Genomic DNA, 23411 nt, shown 5'->3' on the forward strand with positions numbered 1-23411 from the left:
CGGCAATGTATAATTACATCCTCACACCCAGACACTTTGTTTTACAACAAACTGCCCATCTGTCATCCACTTTGGCTTTGTTCGGGTTCGTCCAACTCGCCGAGTTGGTGGCTGTGGAGTTGACGGTCCTGAGCCAGGGATAGAACTGGTTGTTGCAGTTGGTGCTGGTGTGGATGGTGAAACTACGGGTGACACACTTGCAAATGGCGAGCTGATTGGTGGCAGTGCTGACACTGGGGATGATACCGACACTGGAGAAGGAGAACTCTCAATATCCATGTTGGTTGTTGAGATCTCCAGTGTTGTGTCAGTACTTGTGTCCTTAAGCTCGCCAGAAGATGGTGTTGAAACAGAAGTAGTAGTAGTCGTCGTCGATGTCGATGGTGTGCGCCGTGGCCTGGGTATGGGCTGACCATTCGTACCAATGGGAAGGAGTAGATTACGGTGGAGTACACGACATTCTCTGGTTCCTTCCTTATGAACTTTAAACACAGGAATGTCGGCATGAGGTTGAGAATCAACCACGTAATACTCCTCTTCCCACCGGTTAGCCAGTTTTTGCTTCCCACGTATGTTGACGTTACGCACCAATACAACGTCACCAACCTTGAGTGTGGCTCCGCGTGCCTTAAGATTATAGGCTTTGCGTTGTTTAGCCTGAGCCCTTTCAAGGTTTGCAGCTGCAAGCTCATAGGCAGTGTGTAATTTGCGCTCTAGATCAGCAGCAAACCGCGTATAAGCTGGTGATGAAATATTGGCCAGTGATGTACCAAAAGCAGCGTCAACAGGCAGCCTAGGTTGTCTGCCAAACATGAGGAAGTAGGGAGTGAACCCCGTTGACTCATGGAGGGAACAGTTATAGGCATGAACTAAGTGAGAAAGGTGATCTTTCCACTTTGCCTTTTGCTGCTCCTCCAGAGTGCCGAGCATCCCTAAGAGCGTCCGATTAAACCGCTCACATAGACCATTACCCATTGGATGATACGGAGTGGTCCGCGTTTTGAGAATACCCAATATGCTGCACAGCTGTTTGATGATATCACTCTCAAAGTTCCGGCCTTGATCAGAGTGCAACTTCTCTGGAATGCCATAGTGAACAATGAAGTGATCAAACAGTACTTTGGCTGTAGTACGTGCCGTTTGGTTGCGAGTGGGAATGGCAACAGCATATTTGGTGAAATGGTCCGTAATGACCAGGATATTCTCATAACCACCAGAGGAGGGCTCCAAGCTGAGATAGTCCATGCACACCAACTCCATAGGTTGAGTGGTTTGGATGCTAACTAATGGTGCACGCTCAGTTTGGTTAGGAGCTTTACGAAGTATACACCTCTGGCAGCAGCGAATCCTTTTCTCCACATCCGTGATCATTCCCGGCCAGTAAAACCGTGTCCGGAGAAGAGCCACGGTCCTGTCCCTACCAAGATGTCCCATGCCGTCATGTAGATGGGTAATGACCTCATCTCTTTTAGACTGAGGAACAATCAATTGATAGTAGGGTACTACACCATCTGAAAGTTGTTGCCTGTGGAGAAGGCCATCTTTGACAGTGAGTGAGTCCCACTGCCTGAGAATTGATGCTGTGTCCCGGTCCATGGATTTGAGAGCCTCCTTGGTTGGACGCGTATCATTACGGATGAGTTCAAAAATCGAACAGATTGAGGAATCAGCTTGCTGATATGTTCTCATCCGTTGGCTAGCGACAACGTCAGAAGGTTCCATACCATCGACCGCCAACATACAATTCATCACCTCCTGATTGAGGGAGAGTGTCTCCACGGCACATGATGAGATGAGTTGCCCATTACAGAGAGCAGACACACTTTGAATGTCCATGGACTCACGCGGCAACCTGGACAAAGCATCTGCATCAACATTCCTTGCACCCGGAACATACTCAAGGGAGAAGTCATAAGTAGCAAGTTCTGCGAGCCAGCGATGCCCAGTTGCATCCAACTTAGCAGAAGTTAGGACGCCACTGACTATATTTCACATCACCCTTTGCCCTATCCCCTGAAAATGTTGACAACCGGGGACTTGGTGCATTGATTATTGGCATGTACGAGGTGTGGGATATTGGCATAGTGGAATGCGGAGTTGCCAGGAACTGACTAGGCTGAGCAGTTGGAGTGTACCCAGGGTATAGAATGGGCATGGGTACATGTCTGTTGGACCAAGTCTCATTTGGTGCCCCAGTCGGACGTGTAATGACACGCGACTGCTGTGAGTAAGGGGTTGATGAACCCTGGGGTTGATTAAAGAGTGACCCGTAGGGCCTAGGCAAAGATTTCGGCAATTCTATCCTAGGGCTATGGTCTTGTGGGGGTATTGTCCGCTGGGAAGGCTCCATGGGTGACCATATATCAGGCAACAAAGGAGATCCCAGAGGTGAATGTGTTAGCAGTGACGGTAGCCCAGGTGTATATGGTTGGGGAACAACCCTTTGGCTATCCACAGGAGGTGGAGGCACATGCGGCCGAAACAACGTATCTCCAGACCCAACATCAGCTACATAAGTGGTCTGAGGTGGATGTGGATTAGCGTCATCTGCTAGACGGTAGAGTAAACTAGTACGGACTAAGGGATCAAGCTGATGGATGAAATCCACAACCTGATCAACCTGTGATCTAACATCACTGTCCGACTGAGCCATGATGTGTATGATAATACAAGTATGACAAACCTCCAAAAAGGCAACAAGGATCCTATACGTTGGGACCCAACAACAATATTATGAACCGAGGCGATCGCAAAGTGCAAAAACTCCTAAGTATTAGGAAACCAAGTGCAGGGCTCCTACAAAAGCAAGGATACAAGATGGACTATGGTGTGATATGGGTAGACTTACAACTGCGGGGAACTAACCACTACCCCAGGTAAGCAACAAAGTTCAGTAACAATGCAAGTAGCCAAACAACAATCAGGATGTAGTCACCTGAAGGACAACTTATGCATGTACTGAGGTCAGGTAAAATGAAACACTAGCCAGATGATCCCAATGGAAATGAAATAATCAAGCAAGCAAAGGCTACGGTGTGAGACTAACCTGGCAACAACTACAAAGTCATCCCAGATACAAGAAGTAACTGCAAGTACTACAGACCAGACAACCACTGGAAATAAGTCAAGATGCAGCAATAACTGAGTTGTACATACAGAAAGTAAATGTAACAGTAGATACTGACTGAACTCCACTGTCACATATGTAACTAATGAGGGGAAACTATACAAATATCTCACATCACAGATATACTGTTCCTTGAGATAATAGATATGCAATTGAGGGAAATACTGAGGACCTAATCACTGATGGTGTTCAAATATTTCAAACAGAAGATCTGATATGACTGATGATAGTGATGAAGCCTATAATGGGATATGGTATATGATGAAATGAAGAAACAACACAAGACAAGACAAAATACTTATGGTAAACATGTTAGTGGTTTGCTGAAGAGAGATATGTCCACACGGAAGGAAAGACAGCAGGAACAGCATGGAAAAAGAAGTACTGAGGATAGAGTCTGACACAGGTAAAGTAAGAAGGGTATCAATGCAAATATCAAAAGTATTGACAGAAAATATATCAAGTAAAAAACAAACTTTGGATTTTGAAATTGAACTGTTTAAGTTAAATGTTAAATAATTTCAAATATAAATTTGGAATCAAAGTCAAATAGTTACCAGCTACACTTAATATTAACCTGAAATTTTGATCAGTGGTGAAATTTTGAATAGATATGAACTCCAATTAATTTTTCAGAATAAACTTGTCAGTGAGATGAAAATGAATCTATACTATATATATATATAATTTAAATAAACACTGTAGACATAGAAATGTGGTAGAAATAGAATTTGTACTATAATATAATCAATACTCTGTAAAAGTCAATAGGATTATAAATTTCAAACAAATATAAACATGATAAACATATAATATATATCACAGGATAAATAGAAATATACACGGTGGATCACAAATGTCTCAATAGTCAGGCTCAAAAGTCAATGTCCTGAATTTGTGAAACACAAAAAAACAAAAGTCACAAGGTCCATACACTTCATGAAACAATGAGGAATGAACTATTCATTCACATAAGTGTATAAGATGTCCTTGGAAACTGCATGAACTCTTCTATGTTGAATTCCATCTAATGAATGATGAACTGCCTCTTCTCACTGTACAAGTGATGGTGCTGATGAAACTAGCAGCCCCACGTTGGGCGCCATTTTGTAGCCGGGCGTGGTGTGATGTGTCCAGCCACTGGGCTACTAGTCAAAACATGAGGCAGTTCTTGAAGATGATGATGATTTTTATTCTTGTGTAGTAGATGGTGGGAGGGAAGCTGTAAACAAGAGTCCTCCCTCCATAAAGAGTTCATGCAGAATATGTTATGATTTAATTTAAGCCAAAAGGAAACAGATTAATTTATAAGGATAGGTTGGGTAGCACATGGTTGAAGACCATGTGCTCAATTTATGTAACACAAAATGTGTGAGCTGGCAAATATTTAGATATGACAAATTAAATAATAATGCAATTAAATATATTTTACTTTAATGAAAAGCTGTGATACCCTTTCTATGAATATAATTGTTTCTAAAGCAGGATGGAAAGAGATAAGAATATTGAAATGTTTCTCACCTGTAAACAAGAGTCCTCCCTCCATAAAGAGTTCATGCAGAATGCATGAGGAGGGCAGGTGAGAAAGGAAGTTTAAAGAAGTGGACCAAAGGGCCAATCAGAAGAAAGGTAGCATCTGACAGGTATTAAAAGGAAGTCAAGATGCTTCAGTCACATAAAGTGGTGGACATATCTAAAAATAGATAGGGGGAAGTCCAGGTGAAGCTGGAGAAATTACAGAGGCTGCAGAAGGGTATCAGGTTGGTGTTAGTTGGCTGACATTCAACTGCAGACAAGGACAACATATAATGAACTTATAATGAACACAGAATGAAGTGATGGTGATAATAGATGAACATGTATATATATATGTATAGAATGAATACTAGGGGGTTATAAGTGGGTGGTACTTATGTGGCTATAACTCATTCAGAGTTAGCACCACCACCCGGCTACACATTCAAAAGCAAATGGCTTCAAGTGAGTGTTGTGAGTGATGCTGTTGCAGAACGCCAGTGACCAGAAGAACGAGATGGAGGTGTTGAAGCAGCAGGCTGCGGAGGAGAACAAGCTGCTGGAGAAGAGGAAGAAGGCCATCGACGTGGAGCTGATGGATGTGGAACCCCTCGTCCAGGCCACCAGGAAGGCTGTCGGCAGCATCAAGACCGATTCCCTGTCCGAGATCCGCGCCCTGCGAGCCCCGCCGGAAATCATCCGCGTCATCCTGGAAGGGGTGCTCAGACTCATGGGGATATTTGATACGTCCTGGGTCAGCATGAAGAGGTGAGAACATACATATGTATAATTGGAGATTTGGGGGGTTTGGGAATTTGGGGAATTCCTGGCCCCCAATTGTATGAGGTGACGCAGTGGATCCGGTGGTCAGACTCAGTGACTTGGTACATTGCGTGTCAACATACCCTGATAGGGTGGGACATTGCTCATTACATCAATCCCTGGTTTGTCTGGTGCACACTTGATTATTTACAGGGCGACAGCAATAGTGGGAATATTGTTGACTCAAAGTTAAACAACAAATTAAATGAAGATTATCCCTCAAGCAGTACATCATTATTCTGTCTTCAGTATGATGAACTGCAGCAGTTGATAATGTAATAATTAGCCACAATAAAAAGAGACAGCTGCCCAATTTCAGTCTTGACAAGGAAAAGCAGTAGTATGATGTGTACAGAATTAGTTTTTGGGAAGACAAATGCTTGTTTATCATTTCAGCCTTATCATGTGTGGATTCCTGAACCATCTAATAATTGCATTAAGCATTCGTGACCAACTCGTGTTATTCCGGGACAAGCTGAATAGCGACTCGTGCCCCTCTCATGGCCATTTTTGCGACCGGGTTCCATCTTAGCGCAAATGGGCCTACTTAAAACAATTGTCAACTCGTTGCGTAATGGTTCACATACATTTCCCTGTATATTATATATATTTCAGATGCAATTTAAAGCACATCTGGACATGGGGAATTATACAGTATGATTGAGATCATTTAATTGTGTCTTGAGTGTATTTTTAGATGCATGACATATGTAAAATAAAAACATATTTCTGATGGATTCTTTGACAAAGAAATTGAAATCATACTCGCATTCTGTTTCGTTTGTCGTATTTTCGCACATAGCATTCATCGATAGGGGGACGAGTCTTCTTGCAGTTTACGGAAAGGGGCGAGTGGTGATGAATGAGCATTAACCTGTAATTCTGAATACTCACCTCCACAGTTTTCTGGCCAAGCGTGGTGTGAAGGAGGATATCCAGACCTTCGATGCGCGGAAGATCACGGGAGAGATACGCAAGAGTGTTGAGGATTTGCTGAAGAAGAACAAGGATTCGTTTGACCCTGTGGTAGGTCTCTAGCCATCAGGATTTCCTCATGAGAAACATTTCCACTCCAAACTGGCATTTCAAATATGCATAGATATGTTTCAGGCACCTATTATAATTTGTAGAGGAATATAGCACCAACAAGTAGGAATATGTCTTCTTATATAATTTATTCTTCTTAGGACACGATATTGTTTGTTGTGGAAGGTGATTGGTAATGATCTGTAGCAATGACTGCTGAGGGGCTAGGTGCTCAACTTCCAGTTTGTATATATTATTTTGTATCTACAGTGTCTAAATGATATGTGTTAACCTGTGCTTGACAGAATGCCAGAAGAGCGTCTGTGATAGCGGAGCCCCTGGCGGCGTGGGTGAAGGCTAATGTACAGTACTCCTATGTACTGGAGAAGATTGGACCACTGGAGAATGAACAAAATGAGCTGAGAAAGTAAGTAAAACAATAACTTCTGGGGCTTTTGTCATGGAGTGAGCGGTGAGTGGTTTAACACTGCTTTGAACAGTATTATATACGTATCATGGCATGTCAGTTTATGTGGGAGGAAAGCCCGAAGTGATGCATGTTGACATTTTGGTGAAACCCAGGAGTAAAGGTGTGGTGCTGACAAACCTAGAAACATCATCGAGACAAACCTAGAAACATCATCGAGACAAACCTAGAAACATCATCGGGACAAACCTAGAAACATCATCGGGACAAACCTAGAAACATCATCGAGAAAACCGGGATTCACACCCACGATCACACACTGTGATATTATTAAAATACTGTTATAGCTGTGTTAAACAAAACTCACTAAAATCAATAAAATCGACGAAACTGAAAAATTTGAAGTTTATCTCACTCACTCACTCACTCACTCACTCACTCACTCACTCACTCACTCACTCACGCACTCACCCACTCACCCACCCACCCACCCACCCACCCACCCAGTCACTCACTCCCCATATGGGCAGGATACCATGACTTTTTACCTATTTATGTGTTTATAGGAACCTGGAGAAAGCAGAGTCTCGCATGAGTCGACTTAGCGGTGCCCTGAATGAGGTCGACAACAAGGTGGCCCAGCTCCGCAACAGATTCGAGACCCTGACAAAGGAGGCAGCAGAGTTGAAGATCAAGTTGGACAAGGAGAATGAGACCATACAGGCTGCAGAGACCCTTGTGTCCAAACTGGACGGGGAATATCAGAGATGGAATACCCAGGTGAGGATACCCACGATCACATCTCACACCTTGTTCTAGGGATGAACTCATAGTAGGTAGTTTACCATGGGACAGTGAAGGAACTCTGTTGTACAGGGGTAAATACAATCTCCTTATTTTGTTTCTTATCTGATGGACAACCTTGTTGGTCTAGTGGATAGAGCGTCTGCCTGGAGAGAGGAAGGTCGGTGGAAAAACTGATGTCATTACACCTTGACTGTCTAATGTATCTCCACATAGTCTACACTCTCTCTCTCTCCTTCTCTCTCTCTCACTCTCTCTCTACCTCTACCTCTACCTCTATCTCTCCCCTTTCTACCTCTCTCTCCCCTCTCTCTCTCTCCTCTCTCTACCTCTCTCTCCCCTTTCTCTACCTCTCTCTCCTCTCTTTACCTCTCTCCCCTTTCTCTACCTCTCTCTCCTCTCTCTCCTCTCTCTCCTCTCTCTACCTCTCTCTCCCCTTTCTCTACCTCTCTCTCCTCTCTCTACCTCTCTCTCCCATTTCTCTACCTCTACCTCTATCTCTCCCCTTTCTACCTCTCTCTCCTCTCTCCCATTTCTCTACCTCTCTCTCCTCTCTCTACCTCTCTCTCCCCTTTCTCTACCTCTCTCTCCTCTCTCTCCTCTCTCTTCCTTCTCTCTCTCCCCTCTCTATCTCTCTCTCCCCTCTCTCTACCTCCCCCCTCTCTCTACCTCTCTCTACCTTCCTCTCTCAGTTAGTTACAAGGATTGATCAAGGATTTTTTTAAAGAAGGGTCCATTTTCTGGCATTTGCTTGTGATGTCCATTTACATTCCTGTTTGGTATTTTTTAAACTGCCAGGTTGGTGGGCTCTCCACAGTCCTCAGCGAGCTACCCAAACAAGCCATGCTGGCATCAGCGTTCATCACATACATGTCCTCCGCTCCTGAAGATGTCCGCAAAGACACCCTGCAGGGTTGGATGGACACCATTGGAGTCGGGGAGTTCGATCTCCGCCGCTTCCTCAGTACCGAGAGTGAACAACTGATCTGGAAGTCAGAAGGTCTCCCGTCTGATGATCTGTCCATGGAGAACGCCCTAGTCATTCTGCAGGTATGTCCTGATGGAGGCAGAGTTACTCCAGCTTGTGAGAAGCGGCAACAAAATCTTTGTAATAAGACCATATCATTCCCATGTCAACTCATTCTAATAGTCCATGCACAAACAATTATGTTAAGAAATGTTTTAAAACATCTGATTAGATTTGTCATGGCTGTCATGGTTTGTCATGATTTGTCATTTGCATGAAGTGACATTGTTTACTTACAATGAGACTAAAAGTTGGTCATGAAGGGTTTTCCATGTAATGACTTATATCATGATGTGTACATTTTTTTAATATCACTATTCAAGAAGCTGTTGCTCAGCATAATTATTGTGAACTTGTATTATCACTATTTGATTGTGATTCTTAAACACATGTTCATGATATGGTTGGAATCGTACAATGGATTGTGAGCAGAGATTACTTATGACTTTGGAAATGTTTTTCGTTGCTTTTATTAAGAAGTCATATATTTGAAAGATATTATAGATGATAATTAGACTTACTATTTGAAAGATATCATAGATGAGAATCAGACTTACTATTTGAAAGATATTATAGATGAGAATTAGACTTACTATTTGAAAGATATTATAGATGAGAATTAGACTTACTATTTGAAAGATATTATAGATAAGAAATAGACTTACTATTTGAAAGATATTATAGATGAGAACTAGACTTACTATTTGAAAGATATTATAGATAAGAAATAGACTTACTATTTGAAAGATATTACAGATGAGAACTATACTTACTATTTGAAAGATATTATAGATAAGAATTAGACTTACTATTTGAAAGATATTACAGATGAGAACTAGACTTACTATTTGAAAGATATCATAGATGAGAATTAGACTTACTATTTGAAAGATATTACAGATGAGAACTATACTTACTATTTGAAAGATATTATAGATAAGAATTAGACTTACTATTTGAAAGATATTACAGATGAGAACTAGACTTACTATTTGAAAGATATCATAGATGAGAATTAGACTTTATATTTGAAAGATATTACAGATGAGAATTAGACTTACTATTTGAAAGATATTACAGATGAGAACTAGACTTACTATTTGAAAGACATTTAAAATCAGAACTATACTTACTATTTGAAAGATATTATAGATAAGAATTAGACTTACTATTTGAAAGATATTATAGATGAGAATTAGACTTACTATTTAAAAGATATTATAGATAAGAAATAGACTTACTTTTTTAAAGATATTATAGATGAGAACTAGACTTACTATTTCAAAGGCATTAAAGATAAGGATTAGACTTACTATTTGAAAGATATTATAGATGAGGACTAGACTTACTATTTGAAAGATATTATAGATGAGAACTAGACTTACTATTTCAAAGGCATTAAAGATAAGAATTAGACTTACTGCTTGACTATTTTTACTTGTGTGACACATCCATTTTATTAAATTTATTTTTTAATGAAGATTTATTTTGTTTACATGAATGAGTGTTTAAGGCTGAGACTGAGAATGGTATGTTACAGGATGAGAGGAATAAGTTGGTTTTCAGTCGTAAGAAGGTAACCGAGGCAGTTATGTTAAGATTGTTGGAGTTTGTTATTGTTCCTTGCTACAGATGGTTTTTTCATTATGTAGACATGGTGTTATAAATGTTCATGATGATTCATCATCTAGGGAGGATGTTGCCAATAACAGCACCACATGTGCCTGTAGACTGAAGATGCATTAACACTTGGATTAATCTCTGCTTCTGTTCTGTGCGGCTGTACTGACTGTGTATTGACCACACTACAATACCGCTGTAGGTCACTTGGCAACTAGTGAACATGACAACAGGTTGCAGGACACTGCTTAGATATTGTTACCATAACAACAGGCTAAGTAGCAATGCATAGATATTGTTACCATAACAACAGAATGCAGAGCACTGCTTAAATATTGTTGCCATAACAACAGGCTGCATAGCAATGCGAAGATATTGTTACCATAACAACAGGCTGCATAGCAATGCATAGATGTTACCATAACAAGATTGCACAGCACTGCTTATATATTGTTACCATAACAACAGGCTGCATAGCAATGCGAAGATATTGTTACCATAACAGCAGGCTGCATAGCAATGCATAGATGTTGTTACCATAACAACAGATTGCAGAACACTGCTTAGATAGTGTTACCATAACAACAGGCTGCAGAGCAATGTGTTGATATTACCATAACAACAGATTGCAGAACACTGCTTATGTATTGTATCCATAACAACAGATTGCAGAACACTGCTTATGTATTGTAACAATAACAACATATTGCAGAACATTGACTGGATGTTGCTTCATGCAGCCAATGCCTTGCTCAGACAGTCCTTGGAAGGTATTCCTTGTAAGAATTGTAACCATGACATCTAGGTGCATAGTCTACCCATTGACACTGTTTCCGTGACAACAGATTGCAAATAGTGTAATACCCTGCTCTTATACCACAGTTATGACAAGTGGCACAATGCAATCAGTATACTGTAACTGACAAGTGGCACAACTGTAACTGTAACTGAGTGGTTTTATGCCATTTAAGTGTACACTGTAACTATGACAACAGGTGGCACAATGTCATCACTGTTACTATGACAACGAGTGACACAGTGACATGTGCACTGTAACATAAAATAACCGAACACTTTCTCTGCCAGATCAACAACCTACCAGTTGGGGTAAGACACTTACTAAACCTGTGCACTGCTTCCTGATTGAGTTCTGCCACCACCATCGTGTGAAGTCATCACATCTCTCACCTGCCTCGTTTCCTTCATCAACCCACACATGATACATCTTGCACCCATCACTCCTGCCCCGTTTCATCACCAACTGTATTGGGTTCTAATGGACAGGCTTTTTCATGCGTCCACTATGGCTGATGTTAACAAATATTTTTTTCTCGAAGGTCCTGCTCGGGCCGTGCGCTTTTGTTGATTCAACCACTCTTCCTAAATCCACTTTTTTCTTTGCACAAAGGAGGAAAGCTACATGCTGTGTTTTTTCTGTCAGTTCTTGTGTTGCGGTATTAATTCTATTACCTGTTGGATTCATTCCTAGGTAGCTTACTGCTTTATGCTGCCATCATTGTGCTGTTGTCTCAACTCATCCACACACACACAAGGAGAATAAGTGGATATAACAATATTTGAGTGTGAGCACATTAGTGAGTGAGTGAGTGAGTTGGGTTTAACGCCGCTTTTAACAGTATTCCAGTTATATCACGGCGTGTCAGCTTAATGTGGGAGGAAAGCCCGAAGTGATGCAGGTCTCAGACGTTTACCACTTCGGTGAAACCCACGAGCACGGGTAACAAACCTAGAAACATAATCGGGGTGAACCGGGTTTTGAACCCACAATCATAGGTTTCTGGCGTGCCCAAGGGACGCAACTCTGCAGTGCGAATCGCGGCGCCTTAGACGACTGGGCCACCCTTGCCCCCTGAGCACATTAGATAAATATAGTCATATTCAAATCAGGTAAATTTGTATATGGTTATTTCAGTATCAAACAGAAGTGATAATGGTGAAGCCTTTTTAACTCGGACTCCTGGAACTTGATATATCATTTACTGGGTTCGAACTTTAGCATGGGGTCTTTGTCGTTACCTTCATGTTAAAATTTTCAGATTTAGTGGGTCCCCAGATTCGAATACAACAGCAGGAAGTGTAAATGGCCCCTGAAACCTCTCTTCATTTCTAACACCGTCTTCATGGTCCAGGGGATTCTTTATCGGTGTGGTTCTTTGTCCTTACTTTAAATGGTTTCGAGGTCCCTAGGACTTTGAGTTAGCAAGGTTTCACTGTAGCTAATTGAGAATCTAATCCAAATTTAGCATTTACAGAGTCAATAAGTCTCCCTACTCTACAAACATTAATTCAATAGTCTTCACTTTTATTGGATGTTGCATACTCCCTTTTATTAATATATGTCCTTTCTTTTAATTGGTCATTTTACTGTACTTGTTACATCACAGTGTTGAATTGTTGATTTTCAGAACAGATTATTTTTGGAGGTGTTTTTTTCAGCCTATAAGTGAAGTTTACCAGTATTGGCTTTTCACAATTGTTTAATTTTCAGCATGTGTTCTTTTCTTGTTTGCGTTGCTGATTCTATCGTTTGTGTGTTTGTTCATTGTGGTATGTTGACGTCGCTGCTTTATTGTGTATTAGAATAATGTCTTACTTTATATGATTAATATAAAATGATTTTTAAATCGGAAACTTAAAATCATCATCATTGTTTTCATCGTAATATAAAGTTATTGTTGATGACTCATGCTGAGTGGACAAGGTAAGTTGACAAATGTATGTGTTGACAGTTGGGAAGTCAATGCTGCATGAAGGTGTGGCATTACAGCGAGATGATTTGTTGGTGGTAATCAAAGTGTTCACAACCTGTGTTTAGTACTTGTGTAATACCCACTAAGACAAGACTTCTTGAACATTACGGAGGTAGTTTACAGATTGTGCCAACCCTATAAAATAAGAACAGATTTTTATTCTTCTGAAAAATCACTTTTTTCTAGTTTACTGAATGCAGGTTTATGTGCTTGCTACAATACATTACGCATACATTATATTAAACTGCTGGATCAGCAGTCAAAACTAACATTTTTAGTCAACTAGTCCTTATGATGATATCATATAGCAAAACCCTTAATAATGACAAATTTCTACTAGTCCTTATGATGATATCATATAGCAAAACCCTTAATAATGACAAATTTCTACTAGTCCTTATGATGATATATAGCAAAACCCCCAATAATGACAAATTTCTACTAGTCCTTATGATGATATCATATAGCAAAACCCCCAATAATGACAAATTTCTACTAGTCCTTATGATGATATATAGCAAAACCCCCAATAATGACAAATTTCTACTAGGCCTTACGATGATATCATATAGCAAAACCCCCAATAATGAAAAAATTCTACTAGTCCTTATGATGATATCATATAGCAAAACCCTTAATAATGACAAATTTCTACTAGTCCTTATGATACCTTCAGCTATTGGGAAGTTTGGCAAGGACTATAGGACTAGTGCCAATTTCTAATGCTGTGGTTGATAGGTTACAAGGTAAACAAGCTTAAGTGACACTCCACACTTGGCAATATGTTCACATAACTGTGTTTGGCCTCACTCATTCATTGTATAAAATTACCCATATAGTGTCTGTTAAATTATCACAGAATATGCAAAAGACTGCTTCATAGGTGATGTTCCTTAATATGTCTATTTTCTGCAGAGTTCACTGCGTCCATTCTTGATTGACCCGTCGTCGCGGGCGACAGAATGGCTGAAGACGCACCTGAAGGAGAGCCGCCTGGAGATAGTCAACCAACAGGATGCCAACTTCAGCACTGCCTTGGAACTGGCTGTCCGCTTTGGCAAGACTCTTATCATCCAGGAGATGGACGGCATTGAGCCGGTTCTGTACCCACTGCTGAGGGGCGATCTCACAGCTCAGGGTGAGTCAGCTGGGAGAATTTCATTATGTGTAGACCTCGTTGACTGGCTTGAAGAAATTTAACCAGCTATTTAAGAATGAACAATAGCTGAATGTGATATTGATGGAGATAAAGTATAGGCAGACCTTTAATCATTTTGGTACACTCTAGTCTCACCTCCATTCCATGACTCCATATTTCAGATCCTATTCAACAGATAAATTTCCCTCTTTCATCACACATTGTAATACAACTGAATATAATATATACAATATCGACTGTTATGATACTACAGTCTATGAATCTTGAATGAAACCAGAAGCACTATGTTATGGAATTCAAATATTAAGGTAGATAAGTCAGCATGTCATAAACTGTTGATACTACTAAAAGTACAATTGAGCAACTGTAAAACTTCTGTACAACACGAAATTAGGCAACATTCTGCCAATCAAATTTACATGTGATGCAGGTGATTTTTCATGTACTTGCATTGTGTCTTTTTCATGTCAAAACACGTTGATGACAATTTTTTTTCAAATACATTTTGGGATTTGGACCTTCAGATCCCAATATACCATGCTTTGATGTTTTGTTTAGGGTGCAAGCTCTGCAAGCATGTTTTTAAATTTCATTTGGAAGTTTCTTCTTGTGCCAGGCCCTCGCTATGTTGTCCAGATCGGAGAGAAGACAATAGACTACAATGAAGAGTTCCGACTGTTCCTGACCACGAGGAACCCAAGTCCAGAGGTCCCCCCGGATGCAGCATCGGTCATCACCGAGGTCAACTTCACCACCACAAGGGCCGGACTCACTGGCCAGGTCAGTGGATGGACACTCAATCTGAGTCCACACATGTGCTCTCAGCTGATCAGACATATTGTCTAACATTGTGTCTTACTGAGTGACCAATTATCCCTTTGTTAAATTGTCCAACTTGAAAGTTTTCATAATGACCAGTCAGTCAGTGTTAATGCAGAAGTTAAGTCAAGTGTATACTGCTGTGTCTCTGATTGAATACTGTAGCTGCAAGTAAGTTGTTCTTTCATGGCGTCATTTCTGGAGATTCGAACATGTGCTTGCAACTTGATGATGTCATAAATTGGATTATTTTTGAGGGAGTGTCTAGTGAGTTGTTTCCAATAGATGAAGCTGGGCAATGTAGATAAATGCGATGGCCGAATGATCACATCAAAACGCGGAGAGATATGACAATCAGTATTGGGAGAAAAGGTACAGCTAATAGATGTGAGGATTGTGAGAATGTGCAGGAAGTACCCACCTGTGCATATAATGGACTTGTTTGGCATTGCTGATGTCGGATTCTATTTTGGGAATGATCATTTTTTAAATTCGGGTAATTATAATAAAGCTTATACATTTTATCATCATCCTTAAACAGGCTGTACATAATGTTGATATCTCGTATGAGAAACAAACAACTTGTGGTCGTTGTTTATCGTACCCTCAGCGCAACAACTCCCACTCATTGTTTATGTCTTAAATAAAAGCTCTCTGCAGGAAGATCTGAAAACAGTACATGGGAGGTCATATCGGGTGAGCCCTGAACAGTGAAAGGTTTGTCAGATCTTTACACAGAGATATAGGATATGGGATTAAGAGATCTGTATGATGATCTCACATACTTCCACAGGAGGTTGTGTCAGGTGAATCATGACTTCCTATTGGCGGGATGTCCGACCCATGCAGAGAAGTATCCTATAGGATTATGAGGTCTGATTTTACTGACATCGCATATTGTAGCTACAATGTCTGGTGAATGTCTGCTCCAGCTGCTGGCGATGACGCTGCAGCACGAGAAGCCGGAGTTGGAGGTGCGGAAGACGGAGCTGCTGAAGCAAGAGGAGGACCTGAAGATCCAGCTGGCCAAGTTGGAGGACTCCCTGCTGGAGGTGAGGGGCGATGACACAGTGGGGCTGCACTGAGGATTTTCATGCCAGGAATGCTGATATTTGAAACTCACTCTGTTGGTTCCAAATGAAATTTGCAGTCCTTAAATACAAGTACTCAGTGTTTGTTTATTGTTTAATGCCACACTGAACAATATTCCAGCTGTATTATTTCAGTCTGTAAATTATTGAGTCTGGTCCAGACAATCCAGTGATTTACATCATCTGCTCTCGGGGAATGAATCAATGTTTTATTTCAGGTTTCAGATGTAATTCTGTGACTGATTGATGTCTATCTTCACACAATACCATGGCATTGTGTTAAGTACATTACTCTTGTGTTGCTATTCAGGAGCTGGCGAGTGCCAAGGGGAACATCCTGGAGAACAAGGAGTTGTTGGACTCACTCAACAAGACCAAGGCCAGCAGCATCACCATCTCCGACTCCCTGCACGAGTCTGTCAGGCTGCAGGCATCACTCGACCAGGTCAGTTTAACACCAGTGTATTTACACCAGACCAGTTACTTTCTTCTTTTATGCATAAATTCACACTAAATATTTCAAATAAATGGCCTGAGAAATTCATTTGATTGTAAAAAGGCTTTTTGGACACTGTTTGGTAGGTTTGTTAAATGTTCATTTAAGAGGTGTTTAACTTTTTATATTACCTGCAAAACACTGCTTCATTTTGGTATTTTGACCAAGAGTATCTAAAAAGCAAAAAGAACATTACAAGAAATGCTATTTCCATTTATGTCTTTTGTTAAGCAGGCTTCTGTTTATGTTGACAGTTGGGATAGATTCCAGTCAAAATGGATTAATGAGACTCCACTAATAGTGGGAATATTTCAGCCTAAATTTCTTTTTTCACACGTTTTGAATAAAGCAAAGAATTTAATTCTCCTGTCTATCAGCAGGACAAATCTCTGCTAGGCTGTTCATGTATAGCATCATACATTCAGGCATGCATTTACCCTGCACCTTACCCACCACTTGCTCACTGTTTGTGGTCTAGTGGATAGAGCATCTGCCCAGAGAGCAGTAGGTCGGTGGTTCAGTCCCCTGGCAATGTCATACCAAATGGTATGCGCTTGGTATTAAGGGGATGAAACACAGACTGGCCTGCTCAGAATCAATAAGTGTCTGAGTCGGGAATTCTGTTAAACTGTGACTTGGTATCTCAGAGGTTGGCACCAACATAAGTCTGGGTTAGTACATGCAGCCACACATAACACATGCATGCATGTTGCTATGTAAGTGAAAAAATCTTGAATGTGAAGTTAAACCCCACCTCACCATGCAAGCCTTCTATAACCAAAGTTACATGACTAGGATTAAATCATTAACACCGCTCGCTCTCTCACTCACTCACTCACTCACTCGCGCACTCACTCACTCTGAATGATGCAGGAGAGGAACACGTATCTTGGCCTGGCAAAGAATGGAAGCATGTTGTTCTTCGTCATCAGCGATCTCTCCAAGATCAACAACATGTACCGCTTCAGTCTTGCTGCTTTCCTCCGAATCTTCCAGCGAGCACTTCAAACGAAACATGTAAGTAATATATCAGTTGACACAATTTATGGATAACAACTTCTTTAATACTGTAAAAAGAGCGTTTCGGTATAGACCCTTATACCTTTGTCAAGCAAGGACAACGGTATAAGGATCTATACCGAAACATCGCTTTTTACAGTATTAAAGAACTTGTTATCCATAAATTGCGTCTACTTTGTCATCCGTCAACTTCTAAGTAATGCCTATCAAACAAAATAATATATCAGTTGTTTACATTATGATAGCACTATTTACAGACACTGATGTTTACTCAAAGTAGGACAATGGTAATATTTTACATTTGTTAATCATTTTGATGTTTGGTTTGGATGACGTTGTCCAGCATAAACATCGATAAGTATTTTTTTAAAGAAACAAATGGCTTTAGGAAGTTTTCAGCAACTTTTGATATCATATATCTTTCATATCATAAACAAAATGGATGACTAGAAATAAGACAATCTGAATACTGTGTTCATATGTGTCTTTTTGAAATTGAAAGGCATTGTTTTCATGAGGTATTTAGTGACAACATCTGTCCTGAATCACCATAGTTGTTAAAAAAGGGTTTGGTGGACATATTGTTTGTTTTGGGGATTCTGGGGTAAAATATATGCCCAGCATCCGATGCTGGTAGTCATAATGAGGTTGTAACAGTGTCAGCCAGCTGATCAAGTGTTATTGTACACTGCTGTGTGGATCGTGGCCTAGAGGTCAACTCACTCATAACAAACTTCCTAGTTTAGCCACAGACTTACCTGCTCCAGAATTCATTGATCTAAGTCAATATTCTTGGATTTTGTTTTTTTAATTTGAAGTTTACACGATATACAACTTTTCTTTTGGACGAGAGGTCGGTCACATGACCGCGAAATTGACATTCATAAGTGAATGAATGACACAATTTGACGTACACACGTTTTTCATGAGACTATTCTTGAAATGACGTAACACTGGAGGACTACTTCCACATTCTTGGGGAAAATCCTGGGAATTCCCTAGCATGAATACACAGAGAAGCGTTGTTTCTGATCATTTAGACCCTTTAATCTTGGACTCCAATGTTCATACAGTTTGGCCCTCACTCTATGAAGGTTCATACTCCAGTGAACTCACACAAAGTGAAGGTCAATTCTTCAGTGATGTTTGAGTATGTTTCAATGAGTAGTTAGTATAGGCTGTATCTGTCTGTGTATTTCAGGATGGGAGTGGGACGGAGATGAGAATCAACACCCTGTCTCGCAAGCTGATGCACATGGTGTATGAGTACGTGTGTCGCTCGCTCTTCAAGGCCGACCGTCTCATGTTTGCCATGCATATGGTCCATGGCATGAAACCAGATCTCTTCAAGGAAAATGTAAGTTAAACACAGTAACTGTTAAGTTTAGAATATTGTATAGCTTCAGAGATAAATCTATCCTTGTGCAATATTATCAAATATGCCACACCAAAATATGCCGTTTATGGGGGATAATTTGTGCACAAATACAAACTGTCATGCATGTTGCGTAATACACAACCAATCGTCTTTGAATGCAATCTCAACAATGAAAGGGGGGAAGTTTTATGGATTATTTGTTGACTTCTCAACAAATACATAAAATGCTGCAAATATGTAAACATCTGCCATTAAAGTCAGTAAGGATAAGAAAGTTATCAAAGCAGCCAATGAAGAAGTTGTCATGATCCTATTTATGATAACATAGCTGCAGCCGAAAGAAGTCAATACCTTACAAAAGTGGCAGTGTCTGGTATTCTACAATCGAGTATGTCGTTATTGATTTGTGCGCTTGTTTTTGTATGTATTTCAGTATGTTTGGATAAATATGAAACGATCTAGAATATGTATATTTGTACTACATGCTTTGTTCCAGGAATGGGAGGGCTTCTCGGGCACACTGGTTGCGGACATCAAGTCTGACGCGCAGCGCAGTGCGCCGTCATGGGTGGACCAGGAGAGAGCTGGTGCTGTAGCCTCACTCAAGGTGGGTTGCCTTGGTGATGTTCATCTTCAGTGTGGAAATAATCTTCTTTGAGACCTCAAGCAGATATGTTAATTTGTATTTTATGAAAGACTTATGAAAAGTCTTATTTTGGGGCAAGGGTAGCCTAGTGGTTTAAGTGTTTGCTCCTCAGGCTAAAGTCCTGGGTTTTAAGTCCCTATGTTCAAAAATCATTCTGGTGTCCCCCAGAGAGATTTATTGCTGGAATATTGCTGAAAGCAGCTATTCAAGTCTTATGGTTTGCTATGCATAGGTCAGTTAAGCTAAGCAATATTAGAACTGGTATGGTAACTTCTGATGTGTGGATAATGCGATATTACTAACCAACACGATCAGTGTTTTGGAATTGAGCATGAAAATCAACAGGTAATATGTAAGCAAAGCTACTTTAAACACTGTCAATCTTTAAATCAGTGTTTCACATAATCAGTCATTAGAACATCACCACTAATTACAAGTGAAGGTCATTGACTAGTGAGTGTACCTTACTGATGTTTGATGCTCTGCTGCCTCATGTGTGGAGATTCTGTAACGGATGTCCCTCCCCTCCAGGCCAACTTCCCCGACCTGTACAACCAGCTGAGTCTGGACGACTCTGGGCTCTGGTCCAACTTTGCCCGCAGCAGCAACTGTGAGCAGGAGCTGCCATCCATGGTCACCAAGAAGACGTCGCTGTTCCAACACCTGCTGGTCATCCAGGCTGCCCGGCCGGACCGCCTACAGAGTGCCATGAGCCAGTTTGCGTGCCAAGTCCTTGGTCAGTCGATATTGCTGATTGCACAATTTTGAAGGACATTTTGAGTAATAGATTTAGAACCTTAAGCCAGGACACTGACCACGTTTTGAAACGAATTAGTGTAGTAATGACTGGCAAGTTTCTCTGATGAATTCGGTGTTGCATGCTTGCAGTAGTTGTAGTTTTGGCTCTTTGGGGAAAATACTTCATTGTCTGTGATGTTTAGGCTAAAAAAAATAATAGTCTTGGTTCTCAGGCACCGCCCACATCATCCTAAAGTTTCCCGCCCATTTCGTTTTTATTTCCATTTTTTTTTTTTAGATATAAAAAAACCTTAAATATTTCAAGTCCAAGGGTAGTCAAATACTTTATTCCAATAATTTACTCATCAAGGAATACATTTATGTAGGCCTTTCCCAGGTTGATTGTACGCTACTGTTTATTTGGTTGAACAACTCTTTATTTGGTTACATACTAGTTTTTTAAACCATAAACTGGTGTACTATTTTGAATAGATATAGATAAATTGTAGGTGATATTGTCTGCCTTAAAGGATGCTGTCTCTTGATGTCACATAATATATTTAATGTTATTTCACAGTACATATGTTCCTTTGTTCACAAGTAGTGGTTGGGTATCTAAGGAGTTAGTTAGTATGCATTTATTGCAAGAGAACTTGATCGGATTCCCATTTCAATTTGATTTATTGCCTTCCCTGCAATATGGCTACATTAATCTCTTCAATATTGGTTATTAATACCAGAAGTTATTTCCAAATACAGAACTGCGTGAGTTGTCTCCTGCAAGTGTGAGCTTGAAGAAACTGTATCAGGAGACGATAGCGACTGAGCCGGTGCTGATCCTGATATCGCCCGGAGCTGATCCCTCGCAGGAGCTGCAGGACATGGCTGGGGAAACAGTCGGACTCGACAAGTACCACCAGGTCAGTGACTGAACGCTATATATGGAGCCAGATTGTGTGTTATAAGTATGTGATTACCTCCATTAATGTCCTTGACCTTATGTTACAGGTTGCTATGGGTCAAGGTCAGGCTGACATTGCCATGCAGTTGCTACACGAGTGTTCTCAAAATGGAGACTGGCTGTGTCTGAAGAATCTTCATCTTGTGACTGCTTGGTTGCCTCAGTTGGAGAAGGTTGGTTGTAGTTTGGCCTACTCTCTGTACACAAGTTGTTGTACCTAATAATCTGTATGTAGATTCCAGGGACTGGCATATTATCATTATTACATGCCTGCTATGTCAATGTTGCAGGAGATGAACACGCTCAAGGCTCACGCTGACTTCCGACTGTGGTTGACAGCCGAGGTCCACCCTCGATTCCCCACTATCCTACTCCAGTCCAGTCTCAAGGTCACATACGAGGTGAAACTTCATCAGAGTGTGGAATTAATTAGTGTGATGATGATAATAATAATAATAGATATCGATGATGATGAAGAAGATGATGACGATGATGACGACGATGATGATGATGATGATGATGATGATTGCAGTCTTGGTAGTGTTGGCTCAGAGTGTGGAATTAATTAAAGTGGTGATGATGATGATGATAATAATAATAATCATGATTATGATGATGATAGATATCGATGAGGTCGATGATGATGAAGTAAGGATGAGATATATGGATGAACAACTTATTACAATTTGGAGCGACGTTTCAGTGTAGAATCTAACACTGTTATCAAGAAAGTGATGATGATGATGATGATGATGATGATGATGATTAATATGTACATTTGTTTGAGGATAACTCCACACAAAGCCTGCATTAACCACATACAAATTACCCCAGCCAACAGATCAGTGTCCATTCAATTTACATTCTTTTCTCTTCCTTCAGTACCTTGTTTTTGTAGTCATTCTTTGGTAGTATATGTTAATGTAAGTGTAATGATTCCTCTGTTTTCAGGCTCCACCAGGTGTGAAGAGGAACTTGATGCGAACGTATGAGTCATGGTCACCAGAATATGTTAGTCGAGGCGGTAACGTGACCCGGTCACAGGCCCTGTTTGCCCTGGCATGGTTCCACGCCATCGTACAGGAGAGACGCATGTACATACCACAGGTAGGACAGTCCAGCTGCTTCAACAAACAGTAGAAATAGACAATAGGTTCCATATCTTCTGGTGTACAGTCCACTAGCCCCAAGCTTGATTCTAGTAAAATTTCTTCTGGTCTACTAAGATCAGTTAATACAAGTCTATAAACTGATACTAAGATCTACTTAAAAGTGTTCCAGAATACAATTCCCAGGTTCAAACGTTTTTGGCACTGACTGTGTGGATAATAGACACTTGAGTATAATAGAACCCCGTTTTTTTGTGTGAGTGTGTGTGTCTGTGTCTGTGTCTGTGTCTGTGTCTGTGTCTGTGTGCGCACATCTGAGTACTGTGAGGAAATAAAGGATACCCTATTTTGACATTGGTACAGTTTATGAATGGATCTCCACCACAGTGTCAGTGTGTCTGTATTTGCACATTACTTCACAGGGATGGACAAAGTTCTACGAGTTCTCTCTCTCGGATCTGAGGGCCGGAGCCGACATCATTGATCGACTCTGCAGCAGTGGAGGTACGTCACAATCAGCATTATCAGTTGATGTTTAACACTGGTGTGTAGTTCACCACTTCAGTAGGGATGTCGATTGGTTGATCGTGTCAGTGAATGGTGCTTCTGTTTGCATTTATCCTACAACTCTCTTACAGGTCAAGACTTGAACTACCTCTTCATACATGGCCTGTTTGAGTTCGCGATCTACGGTGGCCGTGTCGACAACCCATTTGACATCCGGGTGATGGTGTCCTATCTCAAGCAGCTGTTTGACGTCAACGTCCTGTCACCACAGGGGCGGAATAAACGCCTTGGACCACTCAAACTGCCCAACTCCACCAATGCTCGAGTAAGTATGGAGGACTATACCTT

At 40.7% G+C, this 23411-nt stretch overlaps 1 protein-coding gene across 5 annotated transcripts in view; it reads left to right on the forward strand.

Moving 5' to 3' along the window:
* LOC124144506 (cytoplasmic dynein 2 heavy chain 1-like) overlaps positions 1-23411 on the forward strand; it is a 94030-nt gene that overhangs the window by 64818 nt on the left and 5801 nt on the right. For 2 of the 5 annotated variants that reach the window (XM_046513938.2, XM_046513939.2), the window contains 20 exons: positions 5136-5410; positions 6367-6490; positions 6796-6917; positions 7484-7697; positions 8520-8771; positions 11455-11475; positions 14055-14277; positions 14915-15078; positions 16050-16169; positions 16519-16653; positions 17578-17721; positions 18926-19081; positions 19599-19709; positions 20280-20484; positions 21246-21406; positions 21495-21620; positions 21738-21848; positions 22399-22554; positions 22979-23060; positions 23195-23388. In XM_046513938.2, coding sequence (XP_046369894.2) covers positions 5136-5410; positions 6367-6490; positions 6796-6917; positions 7484-7697; positions 8520-8771; positions 11455-11475; positions 14055-14277; positions 14915-15078; positions 16050-16169; positions 16519-16653; positions 17578-17721; positions 18926-19081; positions 19599-19709; positions 20280-20484; positions 21246-21406; positions 21495-21620; positions 21738-21848; positions 22399-22554; positions 22979-23060; positions 23195-23388 — 3096 coding nt within the window. Of the gene's footprint in view, positions 1-5135; positions 5411-6366; positions 6491-6795; positions 6918-7483; positions 7698-8519; positions 8772-10288; positions 10325-11454; positions 11476-14054; positions 14278-14914; positions 15079-16049; positions 16170-16518; positions 16654-17577; positions 17722-18925; positions 19082-19598; positions 19710-20279; positions 20485-21245; positions 21407-21494; positions 21621-21737; positions 21849-22398; positions 22555-22978; positions 23061-23194; positions 23389-23411 lie in introns of all 5 variants that reach the window. The other 3 variants (XM_046513940.2, XM_046513941.2, XM_046513936.2) reach the window with 2 other exon arrangements.

The sequence above is a fragment of the Haliotis rufescens genome, unplaced genomic scaffold (genome assembly GCF_023055435.1).
Source record: "Haliotis rufescens isolate VD_foot unplaced genomic scaffold, xgHalRufe1.0.p SCAF_7, whole genome shotgun sequence".
Lineage (NCBI taxonomy): Eukaryota > Metazoa > Mollusca > Gastropoda > Lepetellida > Haliotidae > Haliotis > Haliotis rufescens.